Source organism: Lissotriton helveticus, chromosome 12 (genome assembly GCF_964261635.1).
Source record: "Lissotriton helveticus chromosome 12, aLisHel1.1, whole genome shotgun sequence".
NCBI classification, from domain to species: domain Eukaryota; kingdom Metazoa; phylum Chordata; class Amphibia; order Caudata; family Salamandridae; genus Lissotriton; species Lissotriton helveticus.
This window is the reverse complement of record NC_136073.1, coordinates 302,588,536-302,608,309: the sequence shown is the minus strand read 5'-3', so window position 1 is coordinate 302,608,309 and position 19,774 is coordinate 302,588,536. Positions and strand designations below refer to the sequence as shown.

The 19,774-nt window shown below is 45.4% G+C and overlaps 1 protein-coding gene across 3 annotated transcripts in view; it reads right to left on the bottom strand.

Annotated features, from left to right (window-relative positions):
* HEATR3 (HEAT repeat containing 3) overlaps positions 1-19,774 on the bottom strand; it is a 191,783-nt gene that overhangs the window by 99,656 nt on the left and 72,353 nt on the right. For all 3 annotated transcript variants that reach the window (XM_078671370.1, XM_078671369.1, XM_078671371.1), the window contains one exon: positions 11,685-11,971. In XM_078671370.1, the coding sequence (XP_078527496.1) occupies positions 11,685-11,971 (287 nt within the window). The remainder of the gene's footprint in view (positions 1-11,684; positions 11,972-19,774) is intronic.

Sequence of the window (19,774 nt, the reverse complement as noted above, 5' to 3'; positions counted from 1 at the left end):
TATTGAGATTTAATGAAATAACAGTCGGTTCCATTTGTCAAAAAACGTTCAATACACTAGAATAAGAGATTCTTGCCATTTTTAAGGGGGACACTCTTACACACCGGAGCAGCCCCCAGTGTTATCTTTATTGCTAATTTTATTGGACTTTTCTGGCAGTGTGTGTCATAAAACGAGGTGGTACTAATCCGAGACGCTCATCAGACACCCAGCTCCTTGATGGAAGACCATATACCACGAGGAACAGGGTCAAGACTGATTTGATTATGGATGGGTCTGAACCGGGGTGACGAAGTGAGCTAAAACAAGCATTGGAAATGCAATAGGTCTCGCAATAACGCGAGTCTGAACTATTAGCATTGTAAATGATAATGCCCTTTATTTTTGCGTTCTGGTTTTTGGAACATAAATAAAAGGCTTTGTCATTTACAAGGCCTATAGCTTAAATTTGCGTTAAAACGAGACCTATTGCATTGCAATGGTGGTGGTGCTGCTGAGTTTTCTCTGAATCTGCACTCTGAATCTGCACCCACAATCTGCACCCACAATCTGCACCCACAATCTGCACCCTGAATCTGCACCCTGAATCTGCACCCTGAATCTGCACCCTGAATCTGAACTCTGAATCTGCACCCACAATCTGCACCCACAATCTGCACCCACAATCTGCACCCACAATCTGTGAGTGGCGTTGCGTGTGTGAGTGGCGTTGCGTGTGTGAGTGGCGTTGCGTGGCGTTGCGTGGCTGAGTGGCGTTGCGTGGCTGAGTGGCGTTGCGTGGCTGAGTGGCGTTGCGTGGCTGAGTGGCGTTGCGTGGCTGAGTGGCGTTGCGTGGCTGAGTGGCGTTGCGTGGCTGAGTGGCGTTGCGTGTGTGAGTGGCGTTGCGTGTGTGAGTGGCGTTGCGTGTGTGAGTGGCGTTGCGTGGATGATAGTGGGCTTGCGTGGGTGTGAGTGGCGTTGCGTGTCTGTAAGTGTTGCTGTGTGGGTGAAAGTGGCACAGAGCCTTTGATGTGGCCTGGCGCAGGAGAAATGCTGCTCTTGCTAATTAAATACAAGAGTGGCCGGGAAGCGGCCGGGAAACACAAGTACGGCCGGCCACATAATTAGGGGAGGAGAAGCCGCACAGCACACGCTGGGAGAAGCCCTTTGATGTGCTGTGCGGCCGCGATGCGCGCTCTGTGCTGGGGGAGGGCCATTAGCCTGACGAAGGGTGGGAGGGACATTGAGGAACAGATGGCCATGAAAGTGTATGGGCCAAAAGCGCGTGCCTGTACGTGCACTCGAAGAAAACACCACGAAAAAAAGCGGTGGTTTGACAATCAGTTCGAGCACTTGAATTCTCGGCCATTTCCCATTCCTTCGGAATGGTAAAGGACGAGACCTAAAAAAAAAAAAAAAAAATTACTGATTCAACCTAGATCTGTGACTGGGGGGTGAGTGCTTGAAAAGTTTCAGCGCTCCGTCCATCATCTGTGTTAGCAAGGTCACATACTACACTTTCCACCAGCCTCAGCCAGCCCTGCCAAGTACCACGCATCAGGTGTTAGACTAACGCATCTCAGTGTGGTGGTCCGCATCACTGCACTGAAATGCAAAGTCACGCATAAAGCGCCTCCTCAGCTGCCCGGAGTGCTGGCTGCTGAAATTCACCATTTAGTGACTGAGAAAGCGGGTGCGCTGATCACGACATTCTTGGGGGCTGGCTGGGCTCTAGTTGTTACTGCCACAATGTAACAGATTTGCCATGAATCAATAAAGAGCACCCACTGCATATTTCTAATACATTTCGCTGACGTAATGGATGAGATCCTGCAACGCCAACCCGGACCCAACTAGTGGCTGCCAGGGTGGTTTGCAGCTGCCCAGAACATACCTGCCTGGGGTCTAATTCGGGTTGCGGCAGCCGGCCACCACCAAGTTGGCTCTCGATTACCGTTGAGATGCTGCAAAAAAGTAAGTGCTCAACCAAGCCCCTGATGTATCATTCCAAAGTTGGACAAGGCCGTAATAAAAATGTGCGTGCACACGCCTCATGCACACACAAACAGGACACACAAGCACGCGGATTAGCCATGCAAAGACAACGCAGCATGCCTGCTCTTGTTGATATTACAGTATTTACGTTTTGTGTATTGCAGCCAGCCACGAGAGTGGAAAAAAAACAATTCCTGATATTAGCCCCGGCCTCCGCAACCATGTGGATGCACCGTCTTCTGTTAGAAATGTCTTTTAGTCAGAACTGGCATCTTGTTGTTTATCGGGCCGGGATGTAAGCAGGGCTCACCTGGGCTTACTCGTGCCGCACACACAAGTTGGTGCTGGAGTGCCTCGCAGCCCCTGCGTAGCGAAGAGAGCATGGTGCACAAACCTAGATGATTTTGTGTTTGTTCTGGCGGCCACCACAAGGAAGTCAGGCAAGTGCATATCTTTAACATGTCTCTCGTGCTCATGGCCTCCCTCTCCGAGATAACATAATGGCTGTCTGTTTCAGACACTGTTGGCCGTCCTTCTTTTAAGTTGTTCACATCCAAGGAGCAGAGGCCCATGTACCACTTACAGATTTCCTTTATAGGTAAAAGTTAAACTTCGCCTGCCATATGTGCCACGTCGTCATTAGCAAAAGAGAGTCCTGCGGCTGCTCTGGGAACAGCTGCGATCCCGGGAGCGCAATAATGCATATGTTAGTAAACCACTAATCATGTGTCCCAAAGAGCAGCACTGTGCATTTGTTTTCAGTTATATTTTTCGCCCTTTGAACGAATATTCACCTCTAATTACATTATCGGAATTGAGTTATGTTCTTGGTCTTAATGAGCGGCACTGGTTTAAATTGGTAACTATTTCTGCAGTCAACAAGAATGTTAACACATTTTGGGTCTGTAAAGGAAAAGGAACATTGCTGAAAGCTATTGTCAAAAGTGTTCTCACTTTGCAGTGGTTACAAGAAGTTATGAAAAATTTAATTTGGAAGAAAAAGTTATTGAGGGCTGTCTTTAATTAGTTAGAAAGTGTTGCACATAAGGAAGTGAAATGTTACTCAAATACCCTAAAAGCCTATAAATTCACACATGAGCAAACTGAAAACTTGGCAGCTAGGCCCTTGCCAGCCTGAAACCATAGCACCCACCCCCTAACTGAAACAACTTTCTGAAACTACAGAAAATGAGTTAACTGGCTAGTGAGATCCAGTTTCTCCGGGCAGGGAGAGACACAGCAGAGTAATCACCGGTCTATCTCTAGCGCTGTTAAACAACATCCTGATGCTTCCTCCAGCTGCAATTACTCCAACCAACTACCATCACCAGTCAACCTGGTGAACTCAAAATTAGTATCACACAATCTGCATTGCTGCAGCTAAGATCTGAGCAGCTGCAGTTCCTGAATGCCCTCTTCTGCGCAGTCACAGAGTGTCTCAAGTTAGTGCCCTTCTATTTCAGGTGCTTTTCTTAAAGTTTCTCTGTGCTCAAATGGGTGTAATTTCTGATATTTATATATGTGTCCTGCGTTTTCATGGCTTGATTTTGCTCATGAGAAAGTGTCACTCATAGTTGTTGAATGCCTAGCCAAACTGTAAGGAAACACCAGACGTTTGGGCTGCACCAATGGGTGGGACATCAAATAATCTTTCAGGTAATAGTGAACTTAGCAGTCACTCGAATGGTGTTCATGAAACCCAATGTTAAAGTCAGTCAGTAGAACATAAATCTTTGTTCACTCAAGGTAAAGGGACAAAGAGGAATGAGGACAGAACATTTAAAAAAACAATCTAATTCATATATAGGCCAAGCTATCACTTGGCTGCAGTGCAATATATTGAATTGCTTGCAACTCGTTTATGCATTTGGGAAATGTCACTGCTACCAATGAAGAGGTCCCTTAAAGGTCTATGCATCAGTCACATCAGGATCAGATGAATGAATGAATGACCCGTATTTGTATAGCGCACAGCTACTCCTTCCGGAGTGTCCCGGCACTGGCAAATTAACAAGTGCATACCTTATGCAGCTTAGTATTTAAATAGCCAAGTCTTCAGCTGTTGGAGAGCACTGTTAAAGATCTCAGAGCCGTGGGTAGTTTATTCCAAATGTGGGCTCCCAAAAAGCCAAAAGATCTGCCGCCTCTGCGTGCCAGATGAACTTTGGGGATGCAAGCCAGGTCGGTGTTAGACGATCCAAGTGTCCTGGTGGGCATATATCGGCTGACTTGTTTTCTAAGATAGACGGTGCCTGTTCCATGGAAGTCTTTGGAAAAAATAACTAGTCTTAAATGTTATTCTTTCCCTAACTGGGAGCCAATGTAAGGACTTCAGATGGGGGAGGGGTGGGTGGGGGTAGTTCGGGGGGGTCATATGTGATCTGGCTTTGAATTTAAGAATTGCTCTTGCTGCTGCATTTTGCACTACCCAGAGACGCTGTAGAAGGTAGTCTGGCAAACCCAGATAGAGGGCATTAGCATAGTCCAGTCTGGACATGATCAGAAAACTACTCAATGCAAACATTCTCTACCTGTATTATCATTATGTGCAATACGTCACTGATTAAAGGTCACCTGAAATGCTGGCCTACTGACATAAACACACCAAAATTAGGTATCAAAACAGATCAAAATTGTATTATATATTCATAGGTATTAACTTTTAAATAGATACATAATAAAAAACAGAGCACATCCCACACCTGGTCCCCTTCCCCTGATACTTCTGCACTTATTACGGCAAACACTTCTGGGATGTTTATGAATGCCTTAGAATGCTTTGACTCTTTTTTAGCATTTTCATCATAGCACTTAGTTTTTATGTGTTTTTTCTTTCATTTCAGACTCCTCCATTAGGAGCGTTTCGATATTTATATTTCACGGTTATCCCTGGCAGGTACATTGGGCTACTTCTCTTTAATAGTTTTTCTGATTTCAGATCATCGCGCTGCGTCCCTCTTTACGTAGCATGAGGGGGCGTTGCCTTGTTTTACGTTCTGATGCTTGTAGCCACACGCATGCGGACTGGCGGTGTATTTAAAGCCTGTCACTGCGTTTAAGGCAGCTAAGTTGACCCGGCTACCGGACGTTTTTTCCCACTGAGCATCTCCATCGGCGTCATCTTCCAGCGCCAGGTGAGTCCTTTGTAGCCTCTGGGACCTCCTACTCTTATATCCCTCCCTGTGTGGTGTTATCTGCTCATTTACTTTTCCATCTGTTCCCCTGCTTAGGCGCTGAAGTGTTTGCATTGTGTGGACACCCACCGCTGTTTTTTAATTCTACGCAGCCTATTCATTAAGCAAAACGAGCGACTGGTCATGGAGCGTTTCTGGCCCTCTAAACCCAGGACTCCCGGTCCTTACCTTACCGTGTAGGATCCCCTTGTTTTTGCTCTTTAATGGACAATTATTGATGTTATGTTTCTGTGGGGGTATTGGTCCACGTGTTTTTCATTCATGATTGATGTATTGTCGGAACCCTAAATTTCAGGACGTATGAGTATATGTGGATATGAATTTGGATGTCTGAATGGTGGAGTGTGTGGTGTGGAATGTGCTCTGTTTTTTATTATGTATCTATTTACAAGTTCCTACCCATGAATTGATAATACAATTTTGATATGTTTTGATACATAATTTTGGTGTGTTTATGTCAGTAGACCAGCATTTCAGGTGACCTTTAAACAGTGATGTATTGCACATAATGATTACACAGGTAGAGAAGGTTTCCATTGAGTAGTTTGCTGATTTCCCTGCTGATCTCTACCTCTATTTCGCCTAAGGGGCCCTCTCTGTGTGAGAGGTTGGACGTGATCAGAGCCTGAATCACTGTCTTCCGGGAGTCATGAGGGAGAAGCGGCAGAAATTTCATCAGCATCCATAGTACTCCAAAACAGTTTCCTGCTAAGCATTGAACCGAAGACCATAATCTCGGTTTTGTCAGGATTGCACTTAAGCTGATTCTGCTGCAGTCATTTCAAGACATTGGTGAGGCAGCATCTTATTGCATCCCCATTGAAATTATCCCCTTTCTTGCATGAGATGATTGGCTGCGTGTCATCAGCATAAGACACAATTTTGGTGCCATGTTCCTCTGCTAATGGTGACATGTATAAATTGAATAGGGTGGGACTTAAAGCGGAGCCCTGCGGGACTCCCACCTTTATGTTTGGCATAGTGGCTGAGAAAGGGAGAATCCAGATGATCTGCTCCCTATGTTCCAAAATGGATGTAATCCATGCCAATGCCTTCCCTCCTATGCCCATGTTCTTTAATGTGTTTAAGAGCATCCCATGGGGCACTGTGTCGAGTGCCGCCAACAGATCTAACAGGATCAGAATTGCTTTTTCCCCCTCATCCAGCTGAACTTTGAGGCGTTCCGTTACTTCTTTGCAAGGAGATTATGTGCTGTAGATGGCTCTAAACCCGGATTGTGTGGGGTGTAGAAGATTATGTTCATGCATGTACTCTGATTACGTTGTTAGCATGTTTCTCTATTACCTTGGCAAAAGCAAGGCGAAGGGGAAATTGGTCTATAGTTAGTTGGATTGTTGGGGTCTGCGTTAGGTTTCTTCAGGAGAGGCAATATCTTCGCCTGCTTCCAGACCAAAGCCATGACACCTGGTACCAGTGAGGAGTTGAGAACCTCACTGGCTGGTGCGTTTAAGGTGGCTGCTAATGTCGGTATTAGTTTAGCAAGACATGCATCAGTGGGTGATCCAGACTTGAGACCCAAGAGATGAGTGAGTGAGTGAGTCTCCCAGTTTGATGATGGGAAATTGTGATAGTGATGGCCTTTGTGAGAGGACCTTTGGGAGGAGAGCGGAGAGACGCATTCCACCTGTGCGTGGAAGAAGGGTGTGATATCTTCCCTCTCTGAAGGTACGAACAGAATGTTGGGTATTTTAAATCAAAAGAACAGTACTTCTGGATAATCAGATGTTTTAATAACATTCACTTGACATGGGAAACAACTTCATGTCTGTTGGCAGTATGACCAATGCTTCAAGTTTTTATCTGCACAACTTCCTCAGACAAGAGAAAGACATTCAATAAACAGAGGATGGTGTTTTTCTTTGCTACTGCCCAACTGCAGAATCTCAGCAACCTGCTCTTGTACCGAAACCTGAGGAAAGTAATCTTAACAGCCACCAGAACTTCTAGGTTCTCTGAAAAGACACCAAGGTGAACAAAGGGTAACCTCCTTAAGAACCTGGTGCTCAAGCGCAGTGAATGTAAAGAGGGGTGCAGCATTCTCCCTCCTGTCATGGGCAGATGGTCTCTACTCTAATAGAGGCAGATGTGGTCACCGAATTGGAAAGAAATGTTTTGAGAACTAGGAATGGGAAGGCAAAGCAGGAGCCACTAGGATGACACAATATCCTGAGCAGGACCAGGATCTTATGCAGAACTTTTGAAACTAGGGGAGTTAAAAGGAAGACATACAGATGTCCATTTCGATTCTAATATTGTTCCGCCTCATAGGGTCAAAGACCCATGGACTTCTAGGAGGAAAACTGTTTTCCTCTGGTGCTCAGCTGAGTGGCATAGAAGTCTAAAGCTGAACAACCCCAGGCCATGAAGATGTTGGGAACAGGGCCAGGGGTGGTGTAACAGGTATTTGGACTTTCTGGAGGATTTCCCATTCATTTAGCAATGTGGAAGACTAAAAAGCACAAGCTATGCTCCAAAGCCAATTTGCACATATCTAGTGCTAGTCAACAGAGAAAAGTGATACTGGATATGGTACACATGGATCATAACCACTAGAAGACAAGCTTTAAATGCTAGAAAGATTGTGCTCAGCTCCAACACATTTATGGGAGGGATTAATCAGATTTGCATCACAAGGCTGAGATGAAGAGTTCCTTGCGATAAGCTCTCCATTGATACTCTGAAAACTAAGTTGTGAAGGCAAGTTCAGGATGTGGCAGAAGAGGCAGATCATCAAAAGGTTGAAAGAATGCCACAATTGGCACTAGGCAAGGCCAGGTGACGACTGTGGTAATAGTCTAGGGCAAATCAATGAGACACTGATCTCAGGGCTTCTGCTAGATAGGCTTTCCCAAACCGCACGTGAAGTTGGCAGGGGGTATGTCCCACCTCCACCGAACTCTTTCAAATGCAGAATGCATGTCACTACAGAAGCCTCTAGAACATGTTTTTCACAATCTAACTGATAGGATTTCTCAGGAGAAGGGAAGACCATTGTCAGATTCAAATCCAGGATTGACCTACTACACTCTAGAAGACCAGAGCATACTTTAGAGTAGTTTACCAAGTCTGCAAAATTGGTTGTGGAGTCCAGAGAGTGAAGTCTGCGCTGCACGTTCTTCCTTCTAGAATGCTCTGTTCAAATAATGATAGAAGTGTTTTTGCAAATGAACATATAAAGTAAGCATCCTTCAGACACACTAAAGATAGATGTTGATTGTTTTCAGACAGATGCCAGAATGATCAGAATGTTTAACTTCAGCAGGGAAGGGCAACAGTTTAGTCTACTGAGATCCGAAAAGGAGTAAAGTCCACTGTCCTTGTTCTAATAAAGAAGAGATGCTCCTATCAATAACAAGCATCTTGACCTCCTCGGAACCGTGACTGTGTCAAGATGTTGCCTGGATGAGGCAGATGTGGGAACTGTAAACTATTAACAGTTTTGATTAAGGAGAGGATCCATGCATCAGTGGATCAGTGGAGAATGCAACATTAAAGGCTGTGGGGAAAAAGGTAAAGCACTAGGACTCCTTTGCCTCTGCTGAGGTTAGAAGAATAACCTTCTTCTATGTGAACCATCTGCTGGAGACTCCTGCCTTGATAAAAGCAGAGCATCTAGACCACTGAATCTGTTGAGTCTTAGCCCAAATACTTCTTCCTCGCAAGAGTTCTTGTGCAACGTGGAGGCTCTTTCTTCCAATACACTGTAAAAAACGTGATGTTTCTCTCGTCCTCCCAAATATTATGAGGGTGTTGAGTACAGTGTTCGTATACAGGCAGTCTGAAATCCCTCTTCTCTGGAGAGTAGGACTACTCCAGTTGTGGGCCCCAATGGCATTTCCTTTATCAAAACTGAGCATGGTAAACTACGGAATTGAATGTTTTGAAAGTATGTTGCACAGAGTGGCCAACCCATATCTGCTGAAATAATGACGCAATCTACACGAGTTCTTCAAGCAGGGTAAACCTTTTAATTTTTTTTATTTAAACATCATTATTTAACAAATGCAGGGTCAGTTCCCATTCAAGTGACCTCATTATCCCCATGTCTGTCAAGAGACATGTGGAATGGATCCACAATTTGAAGGCCTCGTAAATAAAGAGATCTAGTCCCTATATCAATCTTTTTTTTTTTTTTTTTAAAGGAGAGATTAGGGTGTTCTTTACTGACAAACCTGATCTGATGCATGGAACTGCCACAACTATATCCAACAAGAGTTTGAGTTATCAGACAGAAAGAGGCACCATACTGGATTTTCAATATGCTATTAGTGAGTTTGGATGATCAGGGATACACTATCGATCTTGTAGCTGGTCTACTAAATAGTGGAATAAAACAGCATGGATTAATCAGTCTCTAGGTGATTCATTCATGTTTAAGCCAATGGCTCTGGGCATTGGGAATCAGGCAGTCAGTGGACGCGATTCATTCAGGGCAGAGTGGAAAGCACAAATGAAATCATTAGGCCACTTCAAACTTTAGTGACACACATAATAGCTTCCTGAGCAATCATCATCTGCGGGGCCCTAAACATTAGGAAGGTACACAGCGTTCACAAAAAGAACACCCTCCTCCTATTGAACACCTGCTCTGTGGGAGGGCATCATCAAAAGCAGTTTTACTTCAAGAGAATAGAGATACAGTGGAGGAGTGGGAGTTGATAACACTGCAGCCTTCTCAGTTTAACATGTTTCCTTGCAGTTAAATATGGTTCCAGAAACCTTGGAATTTGTACCTTCTCTTGCCTTAGAAAGTATGTGCTCTCTTATGATTAAGCAACTAATGACCTTACGTTCATGGATAAACATCAGTAGGGCTGGCATCTAAACAATATTAACAGTTCCTTAGAGAGGAATATGGATCCCAAATATATATATATTCAATACAATGAAGTGGAAGCAGCAAGTCAATATACATCATGTGAAACATTTACAGGGAACATGTAATCCTCTCCATGTGAGCTTTAACCCCTACCCAAGACGCCAACCTCAATTCTGCAACTTCTCTCCAGACCTCCCTCAAGGAAAAGCGACAGTAATAAAAAACACGCATAAACTCAATACATTACTGCTTCATTAGCGCAATTTAAAACTTAGAGGGAGGCAGATGAAAAGTCAACCACTGTATACCCTTCCTAAGTGCTTATGAAATACAAAAGAAATGCTGTAATAATAAAATAAAAAGAAACTTAAAAGCATGTCCAGGTCAGGTTATGCATCTCAGGTACATGTAGCCCCATAGTTGAGTGGTGAACATGTAATCACAGGAAGTTAACCCTCCCCACCGTAGTGCAGCATGCTTAATCATCAGGCTCTCAATTCATCACTGGGAGAGACCCGTGGAGAATCATTTTTTTGTTAGCACACCACTTACCAGCATCATTACTTCATGAGATGGAGGGAATTGTTCTATTGAAGAGATGGTCTGGCATAAGGCACTAAATAAAATAATCTCAGAAAATAACATAACTGAAGGAACTTCCACACCAAGCAGGAGAGACCAGAGCTCAGCATTCACTAAACACCTGCAACTCAACAAGCAAATCCCCAGCTTCTAATTCAGTCAGGAGTGTCATGTCGGCACAAGCCACAGTGAGTAAAATGGATTTCACAAGTCCAGGATTGCTGAAATACTTGTGATCAGTCTTCTAATGTCCACATGCAGTAATATCCTTTATAAGATGGGATAACTGATCAATACGGCCCGCAATAGCCGTTTAGTTTCCTGGCATCCTTTTTTGGCTTTCTTGTTCTGGGCAATAAGCCAGGATAAACTCTTCCCCTTGATATCAGACTTCAGCCTGCCTTCCTGGCCACACTGAGTTAACTAATTTGGCCTTAGAGCGGTCATTTTGTGGATCCTTTGTATGAAAGAGGAGAGCCTGAAAAATTAGGCTGGCCAGGTGAATGGTGGGCAATATCAACTACCAAGAGTTACAATTCGGTTCTAACTGGAACAAGAGGATGCCCCAAACGGACACAAGTTTCCATGTGACAGCTCTCCCTCAAGAGTTCTATCAGTGGCACATTGCTCCATTGACAGAAGTCCTCAGTGTTCTATAGTTTGACAATGTGATGACAGACAGCAGCTGTCTTCTCACTCAGGCCCTTGTTTATTTCAATTATGACATCCTCAAGGCAACATCAGCTCCGATGTCCCCTAGTGAACTCTTGACAGAACTCAGATGTAAATTATTGTTTAGTGACTTCATCTAATTACCCTGCGCCTTGGTGAAATTAAACTATCGAACATTGTATATCTCCCAAGTGAAGCGGGACACCCAGGCACAGCGTCAGATATGGCTGCTTTTTAAACGAGGGAAGTTTGGCCTTGCATTTTAAAATGAGTGCTCTGGGCGGTCTTTGTGAATACATATAGGAATTAGTGTACAACGCTGCTTGCAGGGGTATTGCAAGCCTATATGACCATAGTGTTTAAATTAAATTACTTTTGACATTCATGTCACCAGGACACAGTTATTTGTCTGCTTTACTTACTGGAAGAAAGTCTGAAATATCCATGTGCTTTTTATTCACTTTTGACTTCTGGGGAGCTTCCTCCATCACCTCTTCATCTAAGGCAGCATCTTCTAAGCCAGCAATTGCTTCCTCAGTTTCAATCTCTGCAGCGGTGTCTCTCAATCTTTGCACTTCAGTTTCTTTCATCTGAATTATGATTTCTCCTGCATCAATTTGCAAAGTTTCTGAGAAAATCCTCAAAATGGCATTCACAGTGTCCGCCTGGCTAGATGAAGGTATCTTATCCTTTATATTCCAAGCTGTACCTAAGAAAAAGCATAGCAGATGTGGGTTGATAAAAATTATTTACCTCTGCCACTTCATAATCTCCTAGAAAACAAATATTTAGACTACATAACCTGCACAAAAAAAAAAAAACTTTCAGAGCAGCAAGAAATTTGCTTTTCGAAACTTACAGCTGTATTGCCTTATGAAAAGCCCCCATCCCACCCACCTACCACTGAGATCCAATCAATAAAATGATCTATTTTGACTTGCACACCTTTCTAAACAAATATATAAATTCATAATTAGGCATGGTATAAAATTAATACGAAATCAAACATCACCACATAATGAAACGAGCACTGGCAACGCCAATTGGTCACGGTTATGCAAGAGCTATTGGCTTTGTCAATATGTTTCAGCATTGCCTGGGTAGATGGTAAGTGTTCCTCAGGCAGATAAGCACCCAAGTTCCCGCAGCTGATGTGCCTTTACTCCTTTGTGTAACTACGGGAATCATGAACAAGAAATCCAAAATAAAATGTACTATTTGATGGAGATCTTAAAACAATATGAAATGTGTCAATTCCCCTTTAACGAGTGTTGCCAAAATTACCTAGTACAATTATGATACTTATTTTTTGGGGGGGCTTCCTAAAAGCTTTATTTATACTTTTGAAATTCAGGAAGAATACTCCCAACTGGGTCATTCTTGGGCAACAGCACAGCGTCTCAATACATGGTTTCCACAGGTACTAAAGTAAACTATATACATTCTGCACACATCACAATTTCCAGTAAAATGACTACAGCAAATGTTGGCCTGCCCACTATTCCAGGCCATACAGTAAACATCAAGGACAGCTGCAAGATATTGCAACCCGAAAGAGGGTCATCGCAAAGAGGCGACCTGAGCACTGGAAACTGCAGGGACAAGTGTGTCGGTCTCATTAGTGACGGTCAGAGGGAAGCAGTCATAGTGAGTGAAAAGAGGCAGGTGAGGAGTTTGTGCTGCAATGCGGTTGTGTGAATTTATTCTAGTGCCGTGGACGCGGGGGGGCAGGGAATGTGGCATGTAGCACATACAGTATTCCATTGTCCTTGGGCTGTAGGCCCCCACTTGTCTCCAAATTCTATTTTAAAAAGTCTGTATCGTCGGAGTTTGTGCCCTATATGGCCACAATAATCATGGGTAGTTTGTACAGTGTGCCCACCAGGATGACATATCGTCCATCCTTGTCAATAAGCGAGTGTGTAGTGTGCAATGGCAGCCCCCTCTTGAGTAAGATCGATATGCCTCTGCCGTTGTTAGAGTAGATCGAGGAGTAGGACTCACCACACCACCGAGCCCGGAGGCGGGATGTCATACTAGTTGTCAGATGCGTCTCCTGTAGGAAACACATCGATTCCCTGTCGGACAAGATATGCGTGTACTAGGTGGGATTTGCAGTGGTCATGGAGATCCTGTACGTTCCACATTAAATATTTGACACTGGACATGACGTCAGGAAGTTAATGCAGTCATCCCGTTGTGCCATAGTACATGCAGTGCGTGACTGTGTGTGGTGTTACGCTAGTGTGCAGGTGGTGCGAGAGGCCGGAAGAGACAACTGTGTAATATTAACGAAATAACATGCAACTCAAAAAGACCCAGCATAAATGGCAAGATACTCCCCGCCCTCCCCGCCACCACCCAGAGCCTGAACCCATCCTCGCTACAAACTGTCAGAAAACTCCCAGCATGTTCCCATCCACCGCCCAAACAAGTTGAGTCAATGTACCCACCCACCCCAAATTGCCCCGGTCTATAATCATAAAGAGTACTTTCTGGAATTATCCTATTGGCACATGGCCTCACCAGGCGGACAACCGTGGCACTTGGACCAGGTTGGCTGAGCAGTATATACATAGGGGAACTGGGGAAATATATGATCCCATTTCAGCAAGTGTCCGGCCATCTTAGGGCACACAGTAGAAACAAGGAGGCATGGTCCACCAGCCAGCCAAACTCTGGTTTCAACAGATAGGGTCACTCCAGGGTGTCAAGGTCGCAGATACCAATAATAATGGTCACTAGTGCGGCCCTCCTCCAACTGTTGGGTAGATTTGGACAGAGATAGTCTGGTTTCAGTGAATCTGGCATCACGTGTGTCGACCGGCTGCTTTACTTGGTCCAGGCAGGCAGGAAGATGGACCAGCCTAGAGTTGATAGTCTTCAGATTGGTTTTGACCTCCAGTAGGAGTGAGTAAATGCCATTGTCACACGTTCTTGTTTTCTCAGTCTGTGTGATCTGTTCCTCAGGGCCAGATCCCACAGTCAGGCACAGCGCCTGACCTCAAATTAAAGTTTGGGTTGTTTGGCATCCGATTTACCCATTATGGCAGATGGTGTACTGCAAGGTATGACTAGGGGAGTCCTGGCAGCCACCGGCAAGGGGATAAATAGCCACACACCAGCCTAGCGTATATCACCAGACATCCAGGTGGTACTGTGATCCTCACTGCTCTCTCTCCCCTGCGTGGGGCAAGTGTAGTGATAGCAGCTAGGGTGTTTTTGGAGTCTGGACCCTATGACTCCGATTTTGGGACTGTGAAGGGGGTGGGGGCAGGGGGCAGGTGTGTAGTCCCACATAACCTGCTCCTCCAAGGGTTAGGAGGGGGGCTTGGGTAGATCAACAGCAACACCGCAGCACACATACAGACACGGGGTCCTTCCCAAATCGGCTAGTAGACTACTGGACACTAGCGATAGCGATTGTTCAAGCAGCGTCTTTATACAAGGTGGCAAGGAGCACCATCCCACCATTGTCACTGCTTCTGGACCCAGCGAGTGTGCCCTCAATATTCAGTCCAACACCTGGCTGCCTAGCCCGCACGGGAAAGCAGCTTGCGGGCCACAGTGGAGGGGACACAGTGGCACCGGATCTTTGACTCCTCCTGCAAGATTTAGGCCACAATTTGGCTGGCCAGTGTAATCTCCCCACAGTTGGTCAGGGTGATCCGTCCACCTCGCTCATCGTGCTGCCAAGCAGCTACCATTCCTATAGCAAATCTGAGCTGTCACTCCACTACAGGCCCCAGCTTGATCCCACCTTGAAGGCCACAGGCTGATCTCCGCCGCACATAAATGCCTTTCCGCTAGTGTGCTGCATTCAGGTCTGTGTCCGCAGGGTCAGGAAATATTCTCCACCGCAGCAGGCCGCACTACAAGCATGGAGCCCACAGATGGGCAGCCGCCTGCAAAGCTCTGCCACTTCTGGCTCAAGCTGCGCCCCCCTCGCCGTCCCGCACCGTGTGCACGCAGGCGATTGCCACTCACATGCCCACAGTGTCACCCCCGCACAGACATCCGGCTGCCGGCTTTTTCGGATCTTGTGGCCACCCAAGGATAGCAGGGACTGCGTTGCTACTCCAAGGCCTACCTGGAGCCTCTCAGCCCCCAGATGATGCCGGATTTAGCACTCGGCCAGCAGAGCCCACTAAAAGTGCAGCCATCTTCCAGTCGGCAAAGCCACGCCCCCAAAAAGTATGGTACTAATTTTGTTCACCTCCCATGAAGAGAAAGGAACGCCTTAGAGCGATTCATACTTACTACAAACACATGCCTGCTGCAGGCACTCAATCCACTGAGCTATACGACTGACTAGAAGTATCACAGGCAACAAACATCAAAATGCAGAGATCATTGCAAGATCGACTGACCTAGTCAATTTTTAGGCCTCGGCTCTAAATGAAGAGACCAGTTGTATGTACATTGTGAGCTTCAGCCGCCCATAGGCCTGCCATTTGCTGGCTCCCATGTCGCTCCATTATTCTTTCTCTGACTTTGCCCATTGCAATCATGCGTCATGCCTCTTTCCATCTTTAGCCTTTGCCGAGAGCAGCGACCAATTACTGCTTCACTTAAGTAGGTGCCATTTTATAGTTTAAATCTTTTATTGATTTTGCAAAGAGAACATTACCCACCACGTACATCCATTAGCCGGTGGGGAAAAATCATAATAAAGAAAGTCAAAGAAAAAACAGAGCAGAGAAAAATAGTGAATGTAAAAGAAGAAAGGGACCCAGAGAAAACCTAGGCAGCTAGTGGGAGCAAGTGGTCAGGGGAGAGAAGTATGCCATCACCACGTTGGGGGCGTCCGGTGAGTCAGAGTACCCGGAAGTATGAATATGATAGAAATTCTATAGTGGAGCCCCATGTTTTTTTTAAAGGGTGGAGTGGGTGGGTGTGTGTGTGTGTGATGCATGCAGTTAGTTTCTCCATGCAAACTACTTTCTACAACTTATGTAACCATCCAGTCTAGTCGGGGCCCAGTCAGTTCCCCATTCAGAAAGCAGCATCTGCTTAGCAGCCCCAAATGCAAGGGTAATGGCCCTCCCTGACACGACCTGATAGGATAAGTTAAGGCGTTCGGGAGCCCCAGATGGATGTAGCTCGGGAACCTGGCTATCTGTGTTATAAGTGGCGCTTATGCCAGGCAATATAGTCTCCCAAAAGGGTTGCATCTTCGGCAGTGCTACAACACGTGCAAGAAAGTGCACTCCTGGCACCAGCAGTATGCGTCACCCCAGGCGTCCAGCGTGCCACCTAGCTTGAGTGGATTGCTAGTTCTGTGCTATTTTGAGAAACATTTATTTCCCGGCGGTGCTACAAGAGGAGGCCCCACCTCTATGTATAATGTCTTGCCATTCCTTGGAGGAGAATTCGCACTCTGACTTACACCTGCGTTGCACCGGAGATTTGGATTGTTGTGCAGATGTAAAAAGGAAGGAGTATATGTCTGAAAGCAGGCATTTGTCTGATTGTCGGGTTATGAGCCACTTCTCAAATTTCATTAGCTGGCATGTGGGTGAATATGGGGTTGCGTGACCCAGAGCCGCAAGGCATGGTGTTGCCAGTAGGCCTCTCTAGGCAAGCCATAGCCGGAGATTTTAGGAAAATCCATTATCCCTTCCGCATCAAAGGTCACCAATACTCTTGCAGTTGGCTTACTGCCATTTGATGTATGCATCTCCCTCCCTGGCCAGGGGGAACTCCGGGTGACCTATAAGAGGAGTCAAGGAGGACATGGGAGTAGACGGGTAGCAGGGCTCTTGCACTTTGGCCTCCCGCTCAACGTGGCCCTGGAGGACCGGTGAGATGTGAACCACGGCTGGTCGGTGCCGTTTAAGTAGCTAGGGCACTTTCTACACATGGATGGTCAATATGGCACCAGTGTTTCTCCGATGCAGGCCTATACCATTCAACCCTATAACACAGATGGGCTGCTTGATAATATCTCTCCAGGTGCAGAACACCCAGTCCCATATCCTCCTGTTTTAAGCTTGTCTGGGAACGCACTATTTGGACCCTCTTCCCAGGCCAGATCGCTTTCATCTATCTTATCTACCTTTTATCATCAATCTTTTATCAATCATCTGTTTGTCTTATCTAACTTATATTTAGCTATTCATTTTCAAATCACATACGCATAGTCTCATATCCTCCCAGTTTATGAGCAACTTTTTTTATTTGCAGGATCTAGTGATATTGGAGCAATTGTTCCGTGCTCCATCTTGCTATAGTGCCAACACCATTCGATGATTTTGGAGTGCTTCAAGTGCTCACCAGCTACATTACACAATGACATTCATTGTCGTAGGCAGTGGGGAAGCAAACGATTTGCCCAGAATCACCAATTTTTCAGCCGACCCATAGATTCTAACCTAGTTCCCTAGTTCTAGCTGGTAGCTCTGGCTGTTATACTACATCCTCGCTTCAAAGCTCCTCAACTGTTTCTCACCATGACTTCCATCATTTTTTCTGCAAGACCCCATCAACACCGAACACGCATTGGCAAAGCGAACAGATCTTGGCAATGCCCGAGCTATTGGCCATGTCAATATGAATGTCTTTTAGCCATGTCGTCTACCAGCACATTACTGTTTAGCATGGCTAAAAGTCACACAAAAAAGCGCTACGATGCGGCCAGAGCAGGTCAAGTCATATAGCTTTCTTCAGGTTTTGCCTGTACAGTGCTTGTGCTGTGCTTGAGAAATCGATTGTTTTTAATATAAAATTAAAGGGACTTATATTCCGCCTCCTCTCTTTCCTGGCTTCTCATTGATTCCTGTGCGTACCACTTACTTTTCCTCTATTTCGATTGGAAGCAGCATATTTTGCTGCATTTACCAATGCTTGTTTCCTCATCTGCTTCTCTTAACAGAGGAACTTTTTTTTTTTAAAGAAAGTTCTGGCTCTTTTTTGCTTTTAAGTCGTGCAGCACATTTATACAGTAACTTTTCAATCAGAGAAATCAAGCGATTTGCCCAGAATGACAGGATGATGCGCCACAGAGACTTGAACCGGGATGTCCAGCTCTCAAGTCAGCATCTCTGGCCGCTTAAAACTAGTTTAAGTGGAGCAGCTAGGAGCGCATTCAATACTTCAGTCTTCATATAGTAACTCCCCAATGGCTATCTCGTCATGGAACAACAGCTGCATTTCGCCCTTCAAACATTTTACAGACTGGCTGCCCCACACATTTGACAATAAGCCCCATTTAACCTGAAAACACACTGCCCCCCTGCCTTGCATTCTGCAGAAAAATGAAATCACCATTGCTACAAATCGCTGGTGTTTTAATGACCAGATACCTAGAAACGGCACAGCAAAATAATACAGTGCTTCTTGGAAGTAAGCTGAAAAACTCATGTGCTGGAGAACACAGAGCTGCACGGAGTGGGGTCTGCACAGTCTGCTTTCAATGAGGTCAGTCAGGTGCCAGCACCTCTCAGCTGCGCATTTGCACTTCGCTAGCAGGCGTTAATATAGCTTTTCCCTGCGGATATCAAGCACGGAGCTTCAAGAAGCCAGGTTCACTTGCGCCTCCTCATATACCTCTGAAACCCACTCGAAGAGTCACGCAGACAGCCTTCAGGTTTTTACTCTCTTCCCTTCTCCTTTCATATTCAAATGAAGGCCGCTATCTGAGCGATTTGTCCAGGTAGTTACCAGGCCAGGAAGTCAGGCAGCCAAGACAAATGTTTCTGTTTGTGTCTGAAGTGTTCTAAGTCAATATTTCAGTTTTGGGAACCAGGGAGTGCACTGGACAAACTCATTCAGATTCAACTCCCAATAGGTGTAAAATGATAAGAGATCTCATTTATAGCCAATTGGCTTATTCCAAATGTGCTGTGAATTGTGTTATCAGACCAAGCTCGGTTAATTCCAGGAAGGTCGACGGCATACAACTTGCATTTCTTCTTTGGGTCAGTGGACCAGCTTCATGCAGACATCGAGGCTGCTGCATTTTTGGATGTGGACGTGGAGAAGGCATTCTATTACATGTTTGCTGCTCAAAGTAGGATGAGAATAAAAGATGGCGTGCTGTCATGGTGGTACCCAGGGTAGCAGAATTCTGGAAAAAGTGAATCATATACTGCACTTGCCTTAGAACAGACTTGATCCCTCCCCTTCCCATGGTTTGCATGGTTGGGATTTGGAAGGCACGTCCCAGTCTTGGTTAGGCGCTAGATACTTTTGGCACTCCCATTAGCTTTGCGAAGAGTGGCCCTGTGCGGAGGATGGGGCTCACCCAAGGAGCGTCAGGATGGCTTAAACACTTCATCTGCAGCAATGACTCACTGGACACCTATGCCAACATTGCAACTGGCACTTAGACACTAGGTAATCTGTATGCATCTTAGAATATAACTTTGAACTGGGTTACTTTGTGACAAAAGCTTGTCTTTTCATGACCTTGTTTGATTATTTTAATATGCACTTGCAAAGATGCTGTGCCACACAAACACAGTCAATGCTTTGAATAATCTAATAAAGTTTTAAAAAATATAAAGAAATT